This window comes from Poecilia reticulata, linkage group LG16, assembly GCF_000633615.1.
Source record: "Poecilia reticulata strain Guanapo linkage group LG16, Guppy_female_1.0+MT, whole genome shotgun sequence".
Classification (NCBI taxonomy): Eukaryota; Metazoa; Chordata; class Actinopteri; order Cyprinodontiformes; family Poeciliidae; genus Poecilia; species Poecilia reticulata.
The window spans coordinates 19,466,921-19,488,817 of NC_024346.1; the positions used below are offsets into that span (position 1 = coordinate 19,466,921).

The 21,897-nt window shown below is 37.4% G+C and overlaps 2 protein-coding genes across 2 annotated transcripts; both read right to left on the bottom strand.

Moving 5' to 3' along the window:
- Nucleotides 1–7,485: 7,485 nt before the first annotated feature.
- Nucleotides 7,486–11,049, bottom strand: has1 (hyaluronan synthase 1). The gene is made up of 5 exons (XM_008432369.1): nt 10,960–11,049; nt 9,584–10,273; nt 9,238–9,463; nt 9,013–9,145; nt 7,486–8,877 (listed from the first exon to the last, which is right to left on the bottom strand). Exons 2-5 carry the CDS (start codon nt 10,265–10,267, stop codon nt 8,202–8,204), a joined length of 1,719 nt encoding a protein of 572 aa, XP_008430591.1. The 5' UTR covers nt 10,268–10,273; nt 10,960–11,049; the 3' UTR covers nt 7,486–8,201.
- A 5,835-nt stretch (nt 11,050–16,884) lies between these two features.
- LOC103478476 (trypsin-3-like) lies at nt 16,885–18,731 on the bottom strand. The gene is made up of 5 exons (XM_008432368.1): nt 18,658–18,731; nt 18,136–18,289; nt 17,393–17,655; nt 17,163–17,299; nt 16,885–17,064 (listed from the first exon to the last, which is right to left on the bottom strand). The coding sequence occupies exons 1-5, from the start codon at nt 18,695–18,697 to the stop codon at nt 16,915–16,917; spliced, it is 744 nt and encodes a 247-aa protein (XP_008430590.1). The 5' UTR covers nt 18,698–18,731; the 3' UTR covers nt 16,885–16,914.
- Nucleotides 18,732–21,897: the final 3,166 nt, after the last annotated feature.

The following is a 21,897-nucleotide window of genomic DNA, read 5'->3' on the forward strand; positions in this document are numbered from 1 at the left end:
TAAGACTGCTGTTATAGTTTGGTATCATGAAAATGACTGATAAAAATACTGAATTTAGACACATGGTGATATGGTTTTATTATTCCAGACACGGTCTTAGTCATCTGGGAATATTTTGGAAGTGTTATCTGAATAGTGAAGTACATCCAATAAATAGTGTCAGTGATAAATAATAATAATAATAATTTAACTGGAATTCAGTGTTTAACAGAAGAGACACTTTCCAGCTCTAATGAAGTCATGAAGACAATAATTTAGACTTTCTTAGTAGCTGATTTTTATCTTAATATTCACCCTTTAGTCGTCATTTAACAATCTGCTTTGAGTCAAAGAAACTAGGAATGATTTTCAGGAGTTTGCCTCATTTGGGCGATCACCTAATTTTTCACAGAAACCACATCGAGTGTCACACACACAAAGCAAAACCCTGGGGTGTTTCTTTTTTCCTACTTGAAAAATCCTTTGGTGGTTCAAGGCAGTTTCTTGCGTCATTATTTCTTATTTCAAACTACATGTAGAAACATTCAAATTAATACTGTTATTGCCCCGTTACTACTGTCTATAAGTAAATGCAGAAATCTGAATTGTTCATAGTGATCGCTTCCGCATACTGATTCAAAATGTAATGTTGGGAAAGCTTTGTTTCCAATGTTTTGCGGATTATGTAAGTAAGCCGCATCCAGTTCTCTGAACCCATTTTTGCTTGACCCGTAACGATGTGGATTAGACTTGTATGAACATTGCCATCTGATCGTTTGCATGTTTGGCCACACTGGGCTCTCCAAAGTAAACCTTTTGTTTTGAACAAATGAAACTTTGCGTCTGAGTCATTCTAGGTTTTTTTGTTTGTTTATGTTTGAAATCCTTTTCTAAGCTGGTGGGCATGGGAGAGATGCAAAGAGGCACAAATGTCTTCTTGGAAAGTTATACTGGGTCTCTGCGGTTTATGGCGCTCATCAAGTTGAGTAAGGCCTGGTCGTAACCACCGATGTGTGTAGCGATACATGCATCCAGAGGGGGCTTTTGAGTACACCTTGCTATTACCAAATTGGGCCTGTGTCTGTCTTCCCAACTGTGTAATTTTTTTTTTTTTTTGCATTAATAAAGGGTGTCCAAAGCTTTTCTCAAAGATTCTCACTCCAACTCCAAAGCTCTATGTGTCTGTTGTTCCTTAAAATAGCTGTGAACTGTTAAAATTAAAATGTGGTTACAGAAATTTCATGGTGGTCTCAAACTCTGACAGTCGGGGAAAAAGTCAGTCATCCTCTATGAACAGTTGAACAAAAAACAAACTCATCTAACAGCCCTGACATTAGTATAGCTATGATTACTGTTGTGTTTGTGAAGTCAAAAGAAGAAAAACACAAAGTGCCCTAATCATTTTACAGCAGAAGGTTTTGTTCAGTTTTCCTTTTATAAACTATTCTTCCACTTGTAGCACTTTTTATTAATATCTCAAAGGGAAACTGGTTCGCAGCAGGCATTATAAAAAAAAATAAAAAGAGGACACATCTACAAAAGACACCACATGGTAAAGCACGGAAGCCAATTTACTGCTGTACCTGTAATACCGGCAAGTCCCTCCAGGGGGCCAAGCTGTGAGCCACAGAGTCGATGGTAGCAGACAAATCGAAAAGCAAAATCACTGCTGATTTTCCCACATCAACAGTAAAGAGGAAGCCATTAAAAACTTTTAAAATGTCCTCTTCAATGCTGCGTCACACAGTTATTGCTCAGGCTGCAGATCCTGCTGCTAACGTCGTTTATTCCACTGTGTGCTTCACTGTTTCTCTTGTGCTGTTATTTTTTATTCATGGGTTTTAGTTTGTGGACATCATTTACATTTTCATCCTACCCAGTTGCACGCCCCTTGGTTCGTGAGCATGTTATTTCTATTCTAACAACTGCACAATATCTTTATGTTATAATCTTGTACAGTATATTATTATCACTATTATTGTTGTTCTTGTTTTTTATACATTTTTAACACTTTTGGAACACTTTGTGTGAACCTATACAGCTGATGTTGCTGTTACTGCTGACGTTCTTCCACACGGTTCATGGGACCACTACTACCAACAAATAGCCGAAATTCTCAAATAGGCTACTTGAGACTAGTTATAAAAAAATCGTATATCGCTGACAATTTTAATAGTTTAAACACCAAATCTACCTCAATATGCATTAATATACACCGTGGAAACCGTTTTAGCACTACCACTACGATTTTCTTTTCCTGCCGTCATGGGGTTACAGCTGATCCACACCAAGGGAAAGAAATGGCTACTTAGCAAATACCAGCCATAAGTGCATCAAGTAACATTGTGCCAATATGGCATTTTAGTTTCCCATGATGCAAAGTCTTTCGAATACTTTAAATACACCTAAAAGATCCGTAAACAGGCCAATTCTCCGCAAATTATTAGGAGCCGAAAAGTAAAAAAAAAAAAATCCACGAATACCGAACCGCGAATGGGCGGGGGTCTGCTGCAGTTTGCTTGGAATAAGGATTACTTCATTGCCATTAGTCTAGTGGAAAAAAACACATGTTTTTTTAATGTCTTCTAATAAAGAGGGGGGTGAACGGAAATGTTAAAAACAAGTACAGAATCTCAAGTTTGAAGCATAAAACAGAATCAACTGTAATGTAAATGACTGAAGGATTAGATAACTTAAAAGTTTGATTTTTTTTAAAAAAAAAGGATTTTCCTTAACAATCTGTGAATGTGTCAATGTTTCCTTTATTCACAGTAAATAACAGTGAAACCGATGTTCCCTACATATGTGATAATAACTTTTTAATCCAGGTCCCATTGTGCATTAGATCAACATGTCATGTGGGAAAGGCCTGGCTGGACACAGTGTAACAACTTGGTATAACTCTATAAAATTACAAGTCTTTACAAGGAAATCAATTAGCTTTTAAGACAAGAAAACAACTCTAGTTGTTTTAAACACAAGACAAAGTGGAAAATAAGAAAAACGTGTTATAAGCTGATTTATGAATGAGTCAAAATGGTGAGGAGGGAAGCTGCAATCTGCTGCTAAAGCGTGGCGTTACTTTTAAGTTTCATATCATTTACTAATCCTTGGAATATTTCTTTACTTCCACAATGGAAATATGTTGTATAACTCTTAATTACTAACATATTTATAGATAAACAACTGGTAGATTTTTAGAGTTCCAAAAAAAAAAACACAACAACATTGGAATATTAATTAATTTATAAATTATAAATAAATTAATTTATTTTAAAAAAATGATTACTTTGTATGTGAAACAAGACAAACATAAAGGGGATTTGTGAAAAAGTGCCCATGCATAGTCTTACATATCCTTTACAGTATAATCTATTTTTTACAGAAATAACAATAGATGACAGTTTTAAATCTTTTTGCCGTTTTTATTAAATCATCTGTTAACAGCACAAATATTACACAGGAGTAGGTTTGACATAATTCATGGCTTGTTGAAACATTTAGGTGAAAATTTAAAATTAAAATGCGTTTTCTTACATAAAAATATGCCATTCTGATGTAATTCATACAAATAAAAACATTTTTCTTTTGTGTTATTCTTTTCCACACCCAAATTCAGAGTACATGACAATCTATTATCCTTTATACATATGTATGTTTGCTGTACAATTACTGTATCTACACCCCATGCAGATATGGTCAAGTGCCATTTTAATGAGCGTACAGCAAACATTATCTGTGCGACAGCATGCTGTGTGGAGAAGCTTTTTTCCATCTTTCACTTGCATATAAATTCTCAGTATGTAATTTATGTTACTTCTCTCTACAGTGAAGTGACAATTGTTTGTTTCCACTAGAAACAGATGTTCATTACTATTCTTTTACTGGTGTTCTTAAGGCTCTAAACACAATCTCCACCCAGCCGTTAAGGAAAATCATTCCATCCATATGTGTCATTTGAAAGTAATTTAAAAAGCTACCAGTCCACCCAACCAAGTCACCTAACCAGGAAGATTCGGTCAGGGAATCCCTGTGTTTTCTCCTTATCTAAACAGAATATTGATTAAAATATACATATATGAATTAATTAATGAAAATATTTAATCTAAATAATCAGAGGGCCAGCAAAATTTTCCTCTTGTGCTTTTTGAGGAGATCTGCTAGTTTGAAGTAATGACTGTTTAAAAAGGGGGAAATCCTTTAAAAACCAAACACCTTAAACAACTCAAGTTTAGGAATTTCATCAGGAAGCAGAAGTACAAATGCAAAGTGTAATATATTGATATTTATTAGGTATTGAAGCTGGTTCTAGTTACAACTGAATAAATAACCACAGTAATCTTATATGATTGGGTTATTGATTTATGTCTGCTGCATGGTCTTCATTAAAAAAAAACAACAACAACCAAAGCTAATATCCACCAGCACATTTAGCTGTCTAATATCTTCTGCTGTGTAAGTCAAATAAGTTTAGCAAGTTTTAGATTTTGAATCTAAATGTGTGAGTTTGTGAAAGATAAACTTACAGCAGTAAGTTGTATTATCTTTTTATTACTTTTGTCAAACCTCCAAGAGTTGAATAAACTAGAATTTTTAGCAAAGGAGTGGGAATTATTTCCCAGTGTGCTTAGCGACACGTTTTTGTATCCTGTGTTGCACCGTGAGTGAGATGGAAGTGTGTTACATTGATATGACTTTTTTGTGTCATTAAAGCAAATGTTTATTTTAAGTTTGCAAAACTTGACTAGTGTCCTGTTCACTCTAAATGTTTTTTTTAATCATAATTCATTGTGATATTTAATTAAATTCTGTATCAGATCAGAAATTTTGTTCATGCAATTTCAAACAAGAATTTAAATTATTATTAACTTGATATTGTGACTAAGAATAGTATGTGTGCTCTTTAGGTGAGGGCTGCTTTTTTGCATATTGTGAAATAATTATTTGGTTTAAATTGCAGCTTTAAGATAAAACTCACAATTCAAGACTACTGAACTTAAAAAATGTTTTTAGGCAACGTATCTCTTGTTGTTAAATCAACTTCATGAACTTTAATTTCTGAGATAAAACCAAAACAATTTTCTTGTTGACTTAAATTGCACTTTCAAGGCAGCAGGTGGATTTTCATTTTCAAGTTAAAACACCTTAATTTGGGCGCAAATATTATTTTATATTCTTTTGCCAGTTGTTTGAGGTAAAAAAAACAAACAAAAAAAAACACCAACAACAACAACAAAAAACATATAAATAAAGTCTCAGTAACACTTGTATTCTCCCTGAGTTGGAAGTTGGAAATTACGTCTTCCCAGTTGGAGATTTTAACTGGGACGCCCCAAGAAGTTGGGACAAACTTCAGCAAAGCCCACATAGGATTTTGAAGGCATACTTCAGTTTGGCCGCTGTTGTAAAACTGCAACGTTAAATAATGCCATGGTGTCAAAAATTTACATCCGCCTAACTTTTGTGCTGGAGCACTGAGAGACAAAAATTAGGTGCACAAGTGCAGCCATTTCAAAAAGTAGACTTCTGGGGTGTGTTCTCGCTGCAAGTCATAAAACTCATAAAATTTTCTACTTGTTGCCCTTACTGTCTAGGCAACCTGCTGTTATGATTCTTCGTCTTTCTTCTATCACTTTTATCTGCTCATATTCACATTGCTGCATGCTTACGTAAACATAATATGAAACCGGTGAGTGGTGACTGTCATATAAACAAAACTGGTTAAGGCTGGCCAACACCTCTTCAAGAGGGTGCAGAATGAAGAGGAGATAAAACCAAACCTTTCGCCTCAGTCTTTGCTTTTTAGAGCAACAATAGTTAAACCAGCATTTATAATAACATTCACTTAGAATTTTTTTTGGATGATGCAATGGTAAAGAGAAAAGCCAGATCAAGTTACGATGTTTTTCAGTTACTGGCATGAAACTGGAATTAAATGAATGAGTGATCTCAAATTATGTCCTTTAAAAGAGCCTTAAAAAGTAAAATAGTACAACCTTATACTGTTATATAAATATGTATTGTGAAATCATGTATGTAAGTAATGCATGTGTATATTCATGCATTTTTAAATACAAATGTGTGTGTGTACTTTTCTATGTATGCATGTGGACAGAATATATCTGTTATTCCTGTAAGCTGCTAAGTAGATGAACAGAGTGGGCAAGCATAAGATTTGGCTTCAGGCTTTTTGGGTTTGTAAAGTAGTATCGTTTTTGTTTTCAGTTAATGTTGATAATTTGCCAAACAAAAGTTTGAAACTGAACTGAACATAGTCATATGCATTGAGACGTTTATGCTACATTGCATGATTATGGGCTATAATCATCCTTATGGGTATGATTATAGCCCAATACAATCTGCCATGGTGTTTTTACATCAACAGTCCTTCCTATAATTAATGGTTTCATCTAATAACCTAATGTCTAAAAAACTAGTAGTAAATCTTAGATCTGTAAGAAATGTTTGAGAAATGCTCACATTATGCATTAAATTCGTAATTATATTTTCGTTTCACGTTTTGAATTTAGTTCATGAAATTTTTTTGAAAATGTTCCAACACCTTTCAGTGTCATGAGGACCCATTGACTAACATGTGAGCAATGATATCATTGGGAATCTACTGCATGAAGATAAGATACTGACTGGTTAGCATTTTACTAACCAGTAAGATACTGGAAACTGATTTCTGACATCTGACTATTTTTTTTTTTTTTTACCATCATACCATGTTGAATCTTGAGGTGTGAATAGGAATGGTGAGAGTGCAGGTCCCTGTGGGGCTCCTGTGCTGCTGACCACCTGATTAGACACACAACCCTTCGGTCTTACAAGCTGCGTTTAGCTGCTCTTTTATTTAGGCGGTTGTCGAGGACTCCAGACAAAACTTGTGGAGTTTTTGACCCACAAGTTTTGGACACAGTAAATACAACAGAGTTCTGTCAAATGCTCTGAAAAACCAGAGAACTTGATCCTCACTGTGCTGCCTGTTCTGCAGGCAGTGGGTTTGTTGAAGCAGGTGTATGATGGCGTTTTCAGCTCCGACTGCACAGTCATGGCACCTTTAACAGTGCGTATTTCATTGTTCATGTTGCTTGCCGAAGTTCAGCTGCAATATTGGTCATGTACCATTAGCATCTGTCATAAATATATAGATCATAAATATGTCTGATCTAGCTATTCTGGTACTTTGAACCAAACTTTGTGACTTCAGTTCATGAAGCTATATTTCTTTCGGTCAGACACATAAAAATAAAAATAAAAATTTTATTATAATTTTTCTTGTCAGCACATTCACTTGCTCATAATTGCTTCTATAATTGAATACTTGGGAAGCTAATCTTAGCATGAAACAGGAGTGAGCTCATTTAAAAAAAAATATTTCTTTGTTTCCAGCTTTTTAGGATAAATAGAGCAAATAATGTAAATTTAAAGATTTTATTATAAATATTTTTATTTGGCAGAAATAGAATAACATTTTCACATTTCGAAATATTTACAGCCAAACAAAAAACATAGAGAACAAACATATAGACGTATCAAATGTATCAAATTTCATAAAAGTGCATTTGTACTGTACTTCACACAAGATGAATATACCAACTGTAACAATAAATCAATCAGCTTTGTTTATACTGTTAGATAGATTTGATTACAGTGAGGTGTGTAAGCTTTCCTGCCAAAAAAAGAAAAAAATAATGTATCATGTATGTATGATAAAGTGTCGCGATAACTTCAGGCATTGGTCAAAGATGGCTTTTCTTCTTATTGATGTTTCACAGTGTGTCGTTCTCTACATACAGTGTGCAAGTTTCAAGTAAATATGCAGAACAGCATGAGATGCAGTGCAGCATTCAGTGCAGAGACAACTTCATTCTCATAAGTGTACACAACTATGTACATGGACAGTAGAGGTATCAGTAGAGTTAGTCTTCCTAGAAATAACCAATCACTTTTTCCCAGATTTAAATATCATAAATAAATATCTTATAACAGACAGTCTGCTTTCTCATCACCTAATCAAGAAAAGTTTGAGTATTGCAATAACCCTCAAAACTTCAGCTCACATGCTTTTAAATATGTAAAAACATTTCCATATGAGTGAAATAGTCGACGTTGCCCTTCTAATTGATAAAAACAATACTTAATCCCTTAGTTTGCACTGACAAAATAAATACAATAAATAAAGCGATAGTCATTAAAATTGTACTCAGTCTTTAAAGCTACACGCTAATGTTGTAGCTTTGGGAGCGCCTTCTGCATAACCTTCGGAACCACGCCCAGTAGAGAACCATCATGACCAGCCAGTAACATAAGTAAGCCACACAACCAAAAACAAGAAACCGAGTTTCCATAATCTTGGCTGGACTTGACCAGTCTTCTCGAGTCTCCCTGTAGATTGTGTATCCAAACCCGCCTAAGAGAATAGCAGCCCACACTGACAGCGGCAGCAGGGGCATGTAGTTACCAACAATCTTACGCCTGCCAGACGTCCCCCAGCTGCTTTTGTTCATTGTGAGAATGGCAAAATACTTTGCAGGCAGCAAACTGGTCATGTACAACGAGGAGTAGAGCGACATGAAGACCATCACGATGTTTTGGCGAAGGAGGCAGGCGTAGGCTGCTTTCACCAGCCCGATGAGCTGGATGCAGCAGAGAACCCAGAGGATGTCCCACAGCGAGCCCATCCAGAACAACTGGATGATGGTGGCTGTGACAAAGAAAGGGAAAACGCCGGAGACTATGGACTCGTAGGTCATCCAGAGGTGATGCTTGTGCCACCACATCGCGTTGTAGAGCCACTCGCGAAAGTAGGATTTGGTCCAGCGAGTTTGCTGGTTGAGCCAGCGAAGAAACTGGGCGGGTGTTTCTGTGTAGCACTTTGAACGAGCTGTGTATCTAAAAAAATAAACACAACAGATAAAAAACATTATAGAAAGCTTTACATTTAGCATTCGAAAGCATGATGAATAATGAATAGTTTATTTTGTTTGTTTGTTTTTTTCATAATAGACATAACAAAATGGTAAGTACTTTGTGGCGTAGCCCATGCTCAGCATTCGATTGGTGAGATGCCTGTCATCGCCAAATGTGCAATGACTTCCCAGAAACGTCTGGTTGTACCAGGACTCCAGAAACTGCTGGAGGATGTCATTCCTGTACAAACCTGCAGGAAAACATATGTATCTAGTGAGATCTTTCAACAATATTATGTAAAAATGATCCTCCTTTGACATCAGTGACAATTATCTCCCTTACCCAGAGGACCGCTGATGCAGGACACACAGTTGAAGAAGGACTGGCAGGACCGCTCGATGTTGAAAGCCATCCAGTACCGGAGGCTGCTCATAAAGCTGATGTATGAATCTTTCAGGTTGAGAATCATCACATCTCCTCCCACAGCACCGTACCTGGGGTTGCTCTCTAATACCTTGCACAGTTCCACAGTAGCTAAAGGGTCCAGCTTGGTGTCAGAATCACACACCTGAGGAGTCAGAATATTAAACATCACTGAAAACTTGTAACGCCACAATTTTTTTTTTTTTTTTACAAGATATTGAATAACACTTTTTGAGATTTTTAACAAGTGAAGAAAAGTAAATACCTGAATGTAGTCAACTGCTGATCCCAAAGCCTTAAACGCAGTGTACATCACCTCCCGCTTGCCTCCCCACTTCTGCATGACACACACACACCTTTTGGTCTGGATCAGATGCTCCAAGTCTTTTTTCTGAGGATCCTCTCCAATGACATAATCAGCGCTGCTTTCTGTTCCCATCTCTTCATCTTGCTGAGGCTTTGTGGGATCCCAGGAGTGGTAGTTGTTCTTCCACACAAAGAAACCCGGATCCTGGTCTGCAAACACTTCTCTAAACATGTCCATCATGTACCTGTCATCATCTGAGTTCCCATCTATCACCATGATGATGCGCAACAGCTCTGAGGGATACTGCAAGCTCTTGACAGAGTTGAGGCACTCTCTAAGATAGATGGGATCCTCCTGGTAAGCAGAAATTGTGAATCCAATTGTTTTAGTGTAGCTGCACGGCTTCGTGCGGGTTTTCATTCGCCGGTGCTCGATAAAGGCGAACAGGCTTTGAACCAGAACGTGGAGCGAGAGCAGGAGTCCGTAAAAGCCGAAGGAAATGATCCCGTACATGGATGTGACCAGCTGGAAGCCTTCCACGTAGGCCCAAACCATGACTCCCAGAACCAGCAGAGCAAAGAGGAACGTGAAAATGGCTCGAAGGATTGTCCAAAGCTTCTTTAATGAATGTTTCAGCTTCATTTTGCTCTGCAGACCAAAAGACACGACAGGTTGGTTAACTCATTTAAAAGAGACTTAAAAAACTTTTCAAATGATTCCAGTTAAGAAACCTGGCAAAGGTCTCTGATAAAGTTTGACAAGCTTACAGCTTTAAGGCAGAATGGATGATAAATACTATTAATACATGAGCCAAAAGAGATAAATCACATAAATGACTGGACACTCACACTTTATAAGCACTATAATTTAAGATAACAGCAGATTTTCTGAAAGCACATTGCAACTCAGAAACAATATTTTAATATATTTTTTACCTGTGTGCCCATGATTTTTTTCTTTACATTTTATAATACTAATAATGTCAAAGAGCTTTGCAGAACCTATAAAATAAAAATAAAAATCACTATAATAGTGAAAAATCTAGAATCTGTTTAAATCAGTTACGGAAATTGTGAGATCTAATATTTCACAATATCTAAGATTTTATCATAATAAATATTTTTACTGCTGTATTACAACAAAATTTTATTTTATTGTAATATTTAATTTTTTATTTTTCTTGGATTAAAGTTAGAATATTAAATAAAATCTTAATAAATTAATAGAAACTCCAGTTTTCACGATTTTCCCCTTCTTATATCAGGTAAGTAACTAAAATATAAAATTAAAACATTACTTTCTTCTTTTCTTTTTCTCCCCCTTTTGTACCTTACCTGATTATGTGCGGCTCTCTTGGCTTCAGAATTTCAGTTCGCACACCCCTTGTTGTTCTCAGTCTGAATGCTTTTGGTCTGGAGTTTGCTGCCTTTATAAGTTTTTATGTTTGGGATGGGGCTACGTGCTGGTTTTTATGCCTTGTGAATGGTTAATTAAGCGCGCCGCGGCTGACTCAGTCCTGCGTCAAGAAGGAAGGGGCGCGCGGGGCAAACATTTCTTTGTTTTTGTCTTAACCATGGAGATCTCTTATACACTGAAAAAAATGATGGATTACGCCTCAAACAGCTGCAAACAGCTCACTTCTTGCGAAGTATCTATCTATCTATCTATCTATCTATCTATCTATCTATCTATCTATCTATCTATCTATCTATCTATCTATCTATCTANCTATCTATCTATCTATCTATCTATCTATCTATCTATCTATCTATCTATCTATCTATCTATCTATCTATCTATCTATCTATCTATCTATCCAGTGATCCTTATTTTTATAAGAAACAAGTACGAAGTAGATAAACACGCATATTTAATCATATTATCTTAGTTTTAATGTTTTTTTTTATTATTCTGTTATTATTACAAATAATTGAATTTTTTTTTTTGTCGGTACTTGCTTTGCTCCCAAATCTGACACAGTACTTGCATCGTCTAGTTATGACGTCACGGCGTCCCCAAAAGACACATTATGACGGGCGAGACTTCAACACGGTTGTTCAGTAGTTAGATGTTTCCCCCTGGTGGTTATCATCTTAAATTGCAGGGGAAAAAAAGAAGAAGCCTCGAGGTAGTAAAAAGAAAAAAAACTGTTTTTAATCTTATTTTCATAATGTAATATGATATGAATACAAGTGTGGGTGTGTTAAAGTGAAAATATATTTATATATATATAAAAAATAAACTGTTCCATATGTTTTTTTTTCTGTTTTTTTTTTTGCTGTTGTTTTTTTAGTCAGGCTCTCAATGTCCTGACCTACCCATGATCACATCCCTGGGGAGGTTCTTTACAAATCTGTTGACCACTCATGAGTATCCACACCCTTAGCCACTGGAAGCTGGCTTGAAGCATAAACACGCTTCATGTCGGACACAAATAGAAGTTACAGAAAAACTGATGTCATATAGGGAGATTATATGCACAGAAACTGTAACTTGATGTGTTGGGTATCCCCAGGTGTTATTTTTTCGGCAATAACCATTTGAATCTCTTATTCTGTCAGCGTCCAGGTTTGCTAGCATGTTGAAACTCCTGTGTCTTCCCAGCAGCGTAAAGCTGCATCTGCATGCAGTTGTCTGGCATGGTACTTGATTCATAGAGGCTCTCGAAAGTGTACACTCCTTTTTTAAAAACAGGTGTTCATGACCTAAATGATGATGGACCTGATGTTTTATTTTTATTTCTTTTTTTACTTTTTCACATTTTAATGCGACATTTGTCCTTTAATTAATTTGAAAAGCAACGGTTTTGGTGAAGCAAGAGAGTCCACTGGATACAAACTCACAGACATTGTTGAATCTTGTTATTTTTTTGTTTTGTTCATTAAAATCCAGTTCATGTGAGTTTTATTTACTGAGAAACCTTTGAAATACCATTGAAATGCAGTTGATGCTCAACCAGCAAGTGAATTTATCTGAATCTATGCCATTTTTGTATTATCTTTTTAAAAGGAACAGGTTAAATTGTTTTGCTGTTCTGTCATATAACTGAATCATCATTACATTGCTTGGAGTTTTTACTTGACCGACGTCTACGTGTCTCGGCTTCTGAAGAAGTTATATCTTTTCTTGCGAAATTCCAAATAAACCAATAAGCAAATGCGTTGTGCTACAATCAGCCTCCTGTTACGGTTAATGTCCCTTAAAGAAAACTAAGATATTTTTGCATACAGGTCTTCATAGACCTTCACAGGTTGGCAGTCTTTAACTGGAGGTCAGGCAAGGGCCTGGTGACTCACTCATAAACTCTGTGCTACGCCCAAGAAACCAAATTCACTTAAATCATTTCTGAGGTTTACTAAAATAGTTAGACCATCTGAGAGAATAAGTTTCTTAACTGCAGCTGGTCTTCTTTGCCATGCATGATGTCACCAACAATCATTTTATAACCTTACTTATGTTGATACACTTAAAGGAAGATCAGTCGAACATTACCGTTTGCTCTATTGCCAGTAAGGTCATGCCAGAGTGGTGTGCATCCTATGCAGTTTTTTCCCCCCACAAAGAGCCATGTTGCAGCACACTTTGCCGTGATTTACAGCCGGTTGGCTCTAAGTGACAGTTTTATTCCTCGACTATGGAGGCCATCTTTAAGCAGTACACTTCTCTGCCCATTCATTGTCAAGTTCATCTGAGTCTGAGCTTGTTGCTGCAAATGTTCTGACCACATGTAAGGCAGCTTGATCTGTTATGCCCAATATTACGCTCCCAACCACTCGCATTTAGATTTACAGCTTTACATGCTCACGGCGATGAGTTATGCGCATGCGGCTTTTGAAACGCTTATAATCAGTATGACACAGTTTTCTTTGAGAATTGTTTGGTGATACCTTGTCAGTTTGACAAAGTGGAGGGATGTGAAGAGCATTTTGCATTTTTAGTAAAGATAATTGTTGCTTAAATGATAACATGAATTGACAAACCTGTTCTTTAGCTGTCAGTAAATGAAAAAAAAAAAAACAACAACAACAAAAACCCCACCACATAAAGTCCAGATCCAGCAATTACTCACCTCAGCAGAAAATTTGGGGACTTTCTGTCCATGGATTACAAGTTTCCAGTAAAGTTCTCCAGATGCATTTTAATGACCTAATTATTTGACTCAAGTGTGTTGAAGCATTGACATATCTAGATGAATGACTGGAATTGCAGCTCCCCGCTCTGAGGAAAACACTTGTATCTTGTTAATGCCGACTATGTAAGCGCTGCTAATATCTCTACCTGAGAGTGGAAACCATCTGGAAAGGCAAATGTTCATCACTGATAGGGTTGGACTTTTCACTTGGCTTTCCCAAACCAAGGATTTGACATGAAATGTCATTTCCGGGCTCAAACAGGTTTTCCTTCTAATGTCGTCATGACCAGTTTCCTTATAGCTGATGAAGAAGAGTACCCCACAGCATGATGCTGCCTCCTCCATGTTTTCCACAGGCTTGGCTTGGAAAACATGGCATCCCGGTGCAGTGTTAGTTTATTTTATGCACAGCATTTGCATAAAATCACCAGAACACCTTCTATTGCATGCATATTGTGCCTCCTACATGGCTGGTGTGAACTGCACTTCTTTTGTTTTTTTCTACAATGGTTTTTGTCTTGCCACTATATAATAAAAGCCATATTTGCGAAGTGCAAAACTAATGATAGTCTAAAATAAGATTCTGCCTTCTGAAAAGATTTTGTAAATTTTAATCTAAAGAACACAAAAGGTTTGCTTATAGAAAAAATATATTTTATTCAACATTAGTTCTACAACATTTTTACAGTTGTTTTACTACAGCCCACTTCTTTTCCATCTTCAACGTGTCATTGTATGTCAGACAGATGTCTTCCTGTTCCTGGAAGATGCTTGTATTCTTGCCAGATTTCCTGTGCATGTGTTGTGATAAACATTTTCAACATGAGACGTGCTTAGCCAGAAATGAGGAACACGTTTGCTCCAGGTGCAGTTACTGCGGCAACACGTTTACAGAAAATGCAAAACTGCTGAATAATGCTGTTACAGAAACCGAGAATGTGGAGTCCACTGTTTCTGTGCTTGGCGCTGCGGTTTGGGGTTGTGTGGCTGCTATTTATTCATTCCTTGCAGACAGTTTTCCACCAGAGGGAGCCATGGAGTGGCAGTTTTCCATTGGAAGATGGATGGCAGGTGTAATTGGGTGCACCTGCACACCATGGAGACTCATTAGCTGGAGGATAAGAGGAGCCATTTGCCATTCTTCAGGTGTGAGTGTTCATCTATAGTGGTAACTCTGAGCCCTCTGCGCTTCCTAGTAGTTTTATGAGTTTATTTACTCTCAGTAAGATCTTCCTCACTTGTTCTGCATGTGGGCCAAGCATACCTAAACCCATTAAATTTTTTAAAATCAAATTTGGACCACAGGTGTGTGCCTGGCACTGTCTATGAGTGATATTAAGACAAACATTTGTTATGGCCAGTTAGTCTGGTGGTTCGTCCTCTGGCACTGACCTCTGGATGTACCCGAGATACTCGAGTCTCTTTGCTATACCAGACAACTGTGACACACCACAAAAATACATTTTCAGAAAAGCTTGCTTGTTCCACAGGTGTATAAACTTTAAAAACAATAGGTTAAAAAGCCAAATATGCATCCAAATATTAACCAAGTGATCCACTTGGTTAATCCAATTGGATTCTTTTTCGGTTCTGTTTGTCTCTCTTCAATCACTTCCTGGCTTTCCTCTCAGCCAGCGGTGAGAGCTTGACTCAAACGGTCTTGTTTTTGCTATGTTAGGAAAAATAAGCTACTTTCAAAAAACAAAGCGAAACTAAACACCCTTGTTTGCATTTTTACAAAGACAGTGTTCCTAGACAATTAGGATTTCACTGGGAAAAAAACAGTGAGATGAAACTTTCAGAATGAGCTGATCAGTTCTTTAAAAGACAGGAATGCATTCAATTCAAAAGCTTGATTTCTTAACTAGCAGAAAAAGATTACTCTTACATGTGTTGACATAAATCTAATTATATTCAGAGCAGCTCAGGATTCATACACATGGCATTTGGACATGGTTAGCTGTAATCAGCTGCAAAATAAAATGGTATTTCAGCTCAGTCTATTGTCATGATTGGTCAACATGTGAAAGACTTAAATGTGTGCATGTATGCATGTGTATGTAAAAAGTAACATTTTGGAGGTTGCATATTGTTTTACAACACCAAAGGCTGAATTTATTCTGCAGTGACAATTGGGGTTACACTGCATGATGGAGTAGTAGTAGTAAAAATCATATTAAAAATAAATAAAATTACGAGAATAAAGACCTGGCATATTGGAAAATCCAGAAGCTCTCGGCAGCTGTCTTGGCCCTTGTCAAGCTGCTTGTCAAGCTGTGGGATCTGTGCCGCAAGCTGGATGCGATTCAAGCGGAGGTTTGCAGACCGTGGAGCTCTCTGGCAAGGTAGAACTGACTTTGGAGAAGTTGCTAGTCTGGTCTGGTGGGAATAGCTACAATAATAATTTGGATGATTGGAATTGCCACAGAAATGCGCCGGTGAGACCTCAGAGCAGAACAGAAAAATTACTGCCGTCTGTCCGAACTACAAAGCAATGGTCGCTATCTGAAGTGGCTTCCCTGTGTTGGCTTAGGCTGGCTGTCTTTCTCAACTGTCCTGGATTATATGTAAACAAGATGCTCTTACCCACCATGCTTCCCCAGAGACATATGTGGTTCTGTGGCAGGCGCTACAAGGCCACACTAATAAACTTTTCCATCATATTAAAGACTGCTGGCTGGCAGAGCCGTGTGGCAGAGTCCATGGTCTTACTCACACTGCATGGATATACACAGCCATTTTCCATGACTATGAACGCATCCTCCCTGGACTCACCGCCTTTGCTGGCCCCCCACCTGTATGTTGTGTTTATGTTGCTTTATATATGCAGAGGTTTCTTTGCAACCCCTCACTGCACCCACTTGGACGCCTCCCACCACGGCTGCAGCTTCAGGCACCTGTCTTCCTTGTTTTTGTTTGTTTTCTGTCTTTCTTTGAATAAGAATCGGGTTTAATTCACACTTGACCTGATGGGGATTCCTCAACAGCTGCTCCTTCTTTCAAAGTCACATTGAGAGTAGTCAGCATTTAAAAAGAAATTTTAACGTCATGTAAATTATTCCCTTTACTTATATGAAAAAAAAAATCCACCGTCATTACAGTAAAAACAACGCTTTACACAAATATGCCAAATTGTTTGACTTTATAGCTTTACACCTCAGCCAGAAGCCATTGTTGTCTTGATCCAGGAAACATAATTGCAAACTTTTGTGTACACTCCAGGCTTGTTCCTCTGAGCACAGCCATGGCCCCAGGACACAAGTCCCTGGAGCTGTCCCTCACACACCATAGGACCCCCGGAGTCACCCTGAAGTGTAAAAGAGATTACAGGAAGTCATATTTTGCAGAAAGATAAAGAAAAAACAACAAAAAAAAACATCTGTTGATCTGCAACAGTGATGCTACCTGACAGGAATCCTTCCCTCCCTCCAGGTATCCAGCACATATCATGTTTTCAGTTATCTGAAAGGGATATGCATTGAAGCAGGTGTCATCACTCAGCAGAGGAACTTCCAGGCACTGCAGCTTGTCTGGGTACCTTGCTGTAAACACACCGAAGTCAGCTACTTCTCCATCTCATTTTGTTCTCTCTTCTCATTTGTTGGAAATTACAGAGCAGGCAAAGTTTAACTCACAGCCCTCGTCACTGGGGCGAATGTTCCCCCATCCAGATATCTGGCACATCATTCCAGCACTGCCGCAGTCCGATGGAAGCACTGCAGGATGCACATAGCTATTCAGAGTAGCAGGCTGACTCAGCTTGATCAGCATGATGTCACTGTCCTGCGTGCGGGGATTGTAATCAGGGTGGCGAATGAACGCGGCAGACATGATGTGCTGTTCAGTATGGTCGGGTTCCCAGATGTCATGCTCTCCCAGTCGAACCTCTAAATCTGAGCTGAAAAAGAAACATTTCAGCAAGCCAGTTTGGTTTTCCCATCAGTGATGCACGCAATTAAAATCACAAGGAAACTGCTTAGGTTTTCGATTATATTTCCAATTTGAACATTTTGTGGAGCACTTGACATTTCTCATTGAGAAATGTACACAAAACTGACTGAGTTTGGGCTATTTTACAGAAGAAAATGGGCAAAAGATCCCAGAAGACTGCATTCAGACATGATTCTACAAAACATTGATTTAAGAGCACAGTTTTCAGATATTGATTTGAAAAACAAAAAAAGTAAAATCCTGAGTTTGTTTCCCCTTCAATCACAATTACGAGTTTGGTTTTGGTCGGTCATATAAAACACAAAACAAATACGCAAAATTTGTTAATTGCAATGTGAAAAATGATGAAAAACTTCAAGTTGTGTGAACAATTTTGAGCAGCACTGTGCATGAAATCAAATGAAAGATGTCCATTATCACGTTGTACCTTGGTTTGCAGTGTGCAGCCGAGAGCACCCACTGATCAGACAGCAGAACGCCGCCGCAGTGGTTGTACCCAGTGAAGAGCGACACTTGATAGGGCACAGAGTTTCTCAGGCATTCATATCCTCCAACAATCTTTTCATCATCTTCCAGGCCAGCTGCACGTTACAAATAGGAAATGGTAAATTGCCTCCAGGAGCTTTATCGAGTCAAAGGACTCCAAAGAGTTTTGCAGTTAATACACACATTGTAGCCTCAGCCACCCAAGGACAGTCAGACAGACAGAAACAAGGCTACTATTTAGAAAAATCTTGTATCAAAGACTCAGACAGAGCTCAGGGGTTCGAACTCAACATCCGAAGGTTTCAGGATAAATCTCTTCTTTCTGAGCCACTGCACTACCCAGAATTAAATTACATTTTCCTTTTCAAATTTCATGATATGGAAAATGTATTTGCTGGTGTCAATTATAATTACAAGTTCTATTGCCTCCCATTTGTCCCATATAAATGAATATAAAATATACCTGCAATGCCTAAGAAGATCAGGGAAAGAAAAAGCTCCATGCTTCTTTCTGGTTTGTAACTAATGTGTCCTTGCTCTCTTTAAGTTAGGTATTTCAGTCCTCTTATCTTCTCTTTTTAAGCTCTTTTATCACCTCAAACATAAGCCATATGTTACATTTCCCTAGGCCTGGTGAATCTAAAGTACACCTAAGGAATACAAGCCAAAATAAAGTTTTAAAAAATGTACATGTGTAGGAAAAATTGCTCAGGAAATGTATGAACCTTGTCTAATTTTCTAAATTTTGTGTTTTAAGTCAAAACTTTTGCCTTAATGTCCTTATTATATTTAATGTGATGTGCTTGTAATGTAAGGAAAGTGACATCCATAGTTGTGCTTGTAGCTGAAATGTTCTGAAGCACATAGGTCTAAATGTCCCATTTTTAACAATGTTCACAGTTTTTATTTCCAGCCTGCACATGTAAGACAAAGTTTAGCTTTCTGGGGCAACTGGAAGCTACAAATTGTATGCTTAGTTGTATTGAACAAATTATATGAATAAACGGGTTTAAGTTTTAACCTCCTTAAAAATGCTTTCTCTTCCCTACTTCAGAAAAACATCCAAGAACTCATTTTTAGAGCGTTTTCTGGTCTATTTGGCATTTCTGGGACTTCAGGCATCAGGTTTGCTCACATTAAAATCTCAAGAAGTTTACCTTATTTTGTGAGGTTTCTGTTTCACTGTGGCCTCACAGAGAAATGTTTTGAGTGAACTGACAAAAGCAACAGTTTACCCAGAGCTTGGATGCAATTCTACATTTAAACAATTTTTATTTTTATTAAAATCTCCCTTCATTGTAAGTACAGATGTATTTTTCAAAGCCATACTTTGGAACTTATATTAAAAAAGAATCATGTGTCCTTACACACCACCTACTTGCCAGATAAATGGACATGCGTGTGCTACAGTACCTGCAGTTTTTAGGAAGAAATTACCTTTTTGGTGGGTGTGTGTTTCTGAATTTAAAAGCCCCATATTTTTGTAATTTTGCCTGACAAGACTTTTTAATTGGTTGGAAATTGGCAAGTGTTTATATGTAATAATGTGCAAAGGACAGTAATAATAAATAATACACTATTATTGGAAAGCCTTTTATTAAATGACAGGTTCAAAATGTCTCTTTTGCAGAGAAACTGCAGAGAAACCCTCCGGTGTGGGTTTTAACCTATTTTCCAACACAAACGCTTAGATTGTCAAGGTTTTAGATGTCATCTATTCCCTTTGATCGTCCAGTGTTTTCATACTGGACCACTTTAACTGATTTATTTTTAATGCTTTGGAGCCAACTGAGATTTTGTTTTTATCGTCAAGCTTTTATCAAGAATGTCTCAATGCGCTACTCCATTCACACTTCCTGCAATTCTAAAAATTCTGCCATATGAGTCAAAAAACGTAAACGTTTGACTCCTGCAAACTCTGTGATTTTTAATATAAAGTCTAAAGGAAATCAGCATGTGACGTCAGAGCGATGCCAAATCACCACTGACTCAGAGTTTCAGAATGAAGACGAAGTGACAGGTATAGTGCTCCATTACTCACGTATGAGCATAGCTGTTTATCGACACCAGACAGGGAATTATTTAAGGGTGTTTGGTTGCCCAAACCATATGATTAAACACTTAAGCGCCAAGCATAACACATTCCCATCTAGCACAGGCAGGTTCTCTTCCCTTTCATTACTGAGAGGCACTCAGATTATTTGACTCACTCGTTTTAAACATGCTTGATTACATTTAAGATACAAAAAAAGCTGAAGCGTGGCATTAAAATCCAAGTCATCAGGCATGGAAAGTCACATGGAGATGATCAGCTGCTCAGGTCGAAGTGTGTGTTTGTTCTTTTTGGTTGTTGTTGTTTTTTTTAACTTTAGGATGGATAAACATTTCAAGCTTAATGTTTCCCCCCCCCCAGGACCAACCAAGCCCTTGTAGTTTCCTGAAGTTATAGCTGAAAGTTTTGAGACTGACATTTTTTTTTCAGTCATTTCCCACTTATATGTAAATGTTAGCATTTTCACATGTCAACAAATGCAGACACAGATAACTGTTACACCTTCAATTGCAATTTTTTCACTGTTGTATCTTTGTCTTTCCAGTGCTCATCACCCGGCCTGGGATCTGGTGCCGTTATCAGGAGAAACAAAGACATCAAATTGCTCATTTGCGTGGTGAGAGCAAAACAATCTGACAGCTGCCGCTATAGCAATATTAAACACAAAAATATAATTTATTTCAATATTGATCTGAAGTTTTCTATGCATTTTGGACTCATTAGAGCTTATTAGTTGTGTAAATGACTATTTTTAGTTGTAGTCATCATTTGTAGATCAGGTAATCAGAGATGGAACGACAGAGGATGTCAAAGTCCAAATAGTTATTACAGATCATAAATGATTGTAGCTATGTTACTCATTAAAAAAAAAAAAAAACTTTTGTCTTTGAAGTGATGTTTATCATTTTCCCTATGGTTCTGCTTTGGTGGTTGATCAAAGTTTAGCCTCAATGTGTGGTAAGAATTTTTTTTTTTCATGGGCTTTTTGTTGACAAAAATAAAAGGAACAAGCAACTGAGTATAGTTGCTTTAAATGTCGATTCTTCCTCCACTTTCCTCTTGGTTCCTCATCTGATTGTAACTGAAAGAAATTGCACCACAAATTGGAGGAACAATTCCATTTTATTTTGGATGCAGGTTCACCACAGAGTGGTCATGCACCCAACAGCATAACGAGTACCGAAGCCTCCCAGAGACATGTCCATGAGTAAAAACAAGTAAAGAAGCTTGTTATTCTCATTTAACCACGAAAACAAATTGCTTATGTAAACCCAATCATAAACAAACTGAACTAACTGCAATCTACACCATTATTCTGATGCAAACTCTTGTAAAATGCAGGAAATTGCACAACTTTATGAATTCCCCCAACCGTGTTGCACATTTAGAGAATCACACAAATTTATGAATTTTACCTGGAATGCATAGAAGCTCCGTCTCATCTGAAGGGTAAAACCTATTGTATGTCTGTTGTCTGCAGGGAAAACTGGCATAAGTGGGCTGGTAGGGTCAAACCTTCCCTGCTGTTTACAATAAAAAATGTTAAAATACCTAGTGAACGCAGATTAGAAATAATGCATCACATTTTGTGAAACAACAAAATTGGTGCCAAACATTCTGGGGAAAATCCCTCAGTCTTTCCAAAGAGCT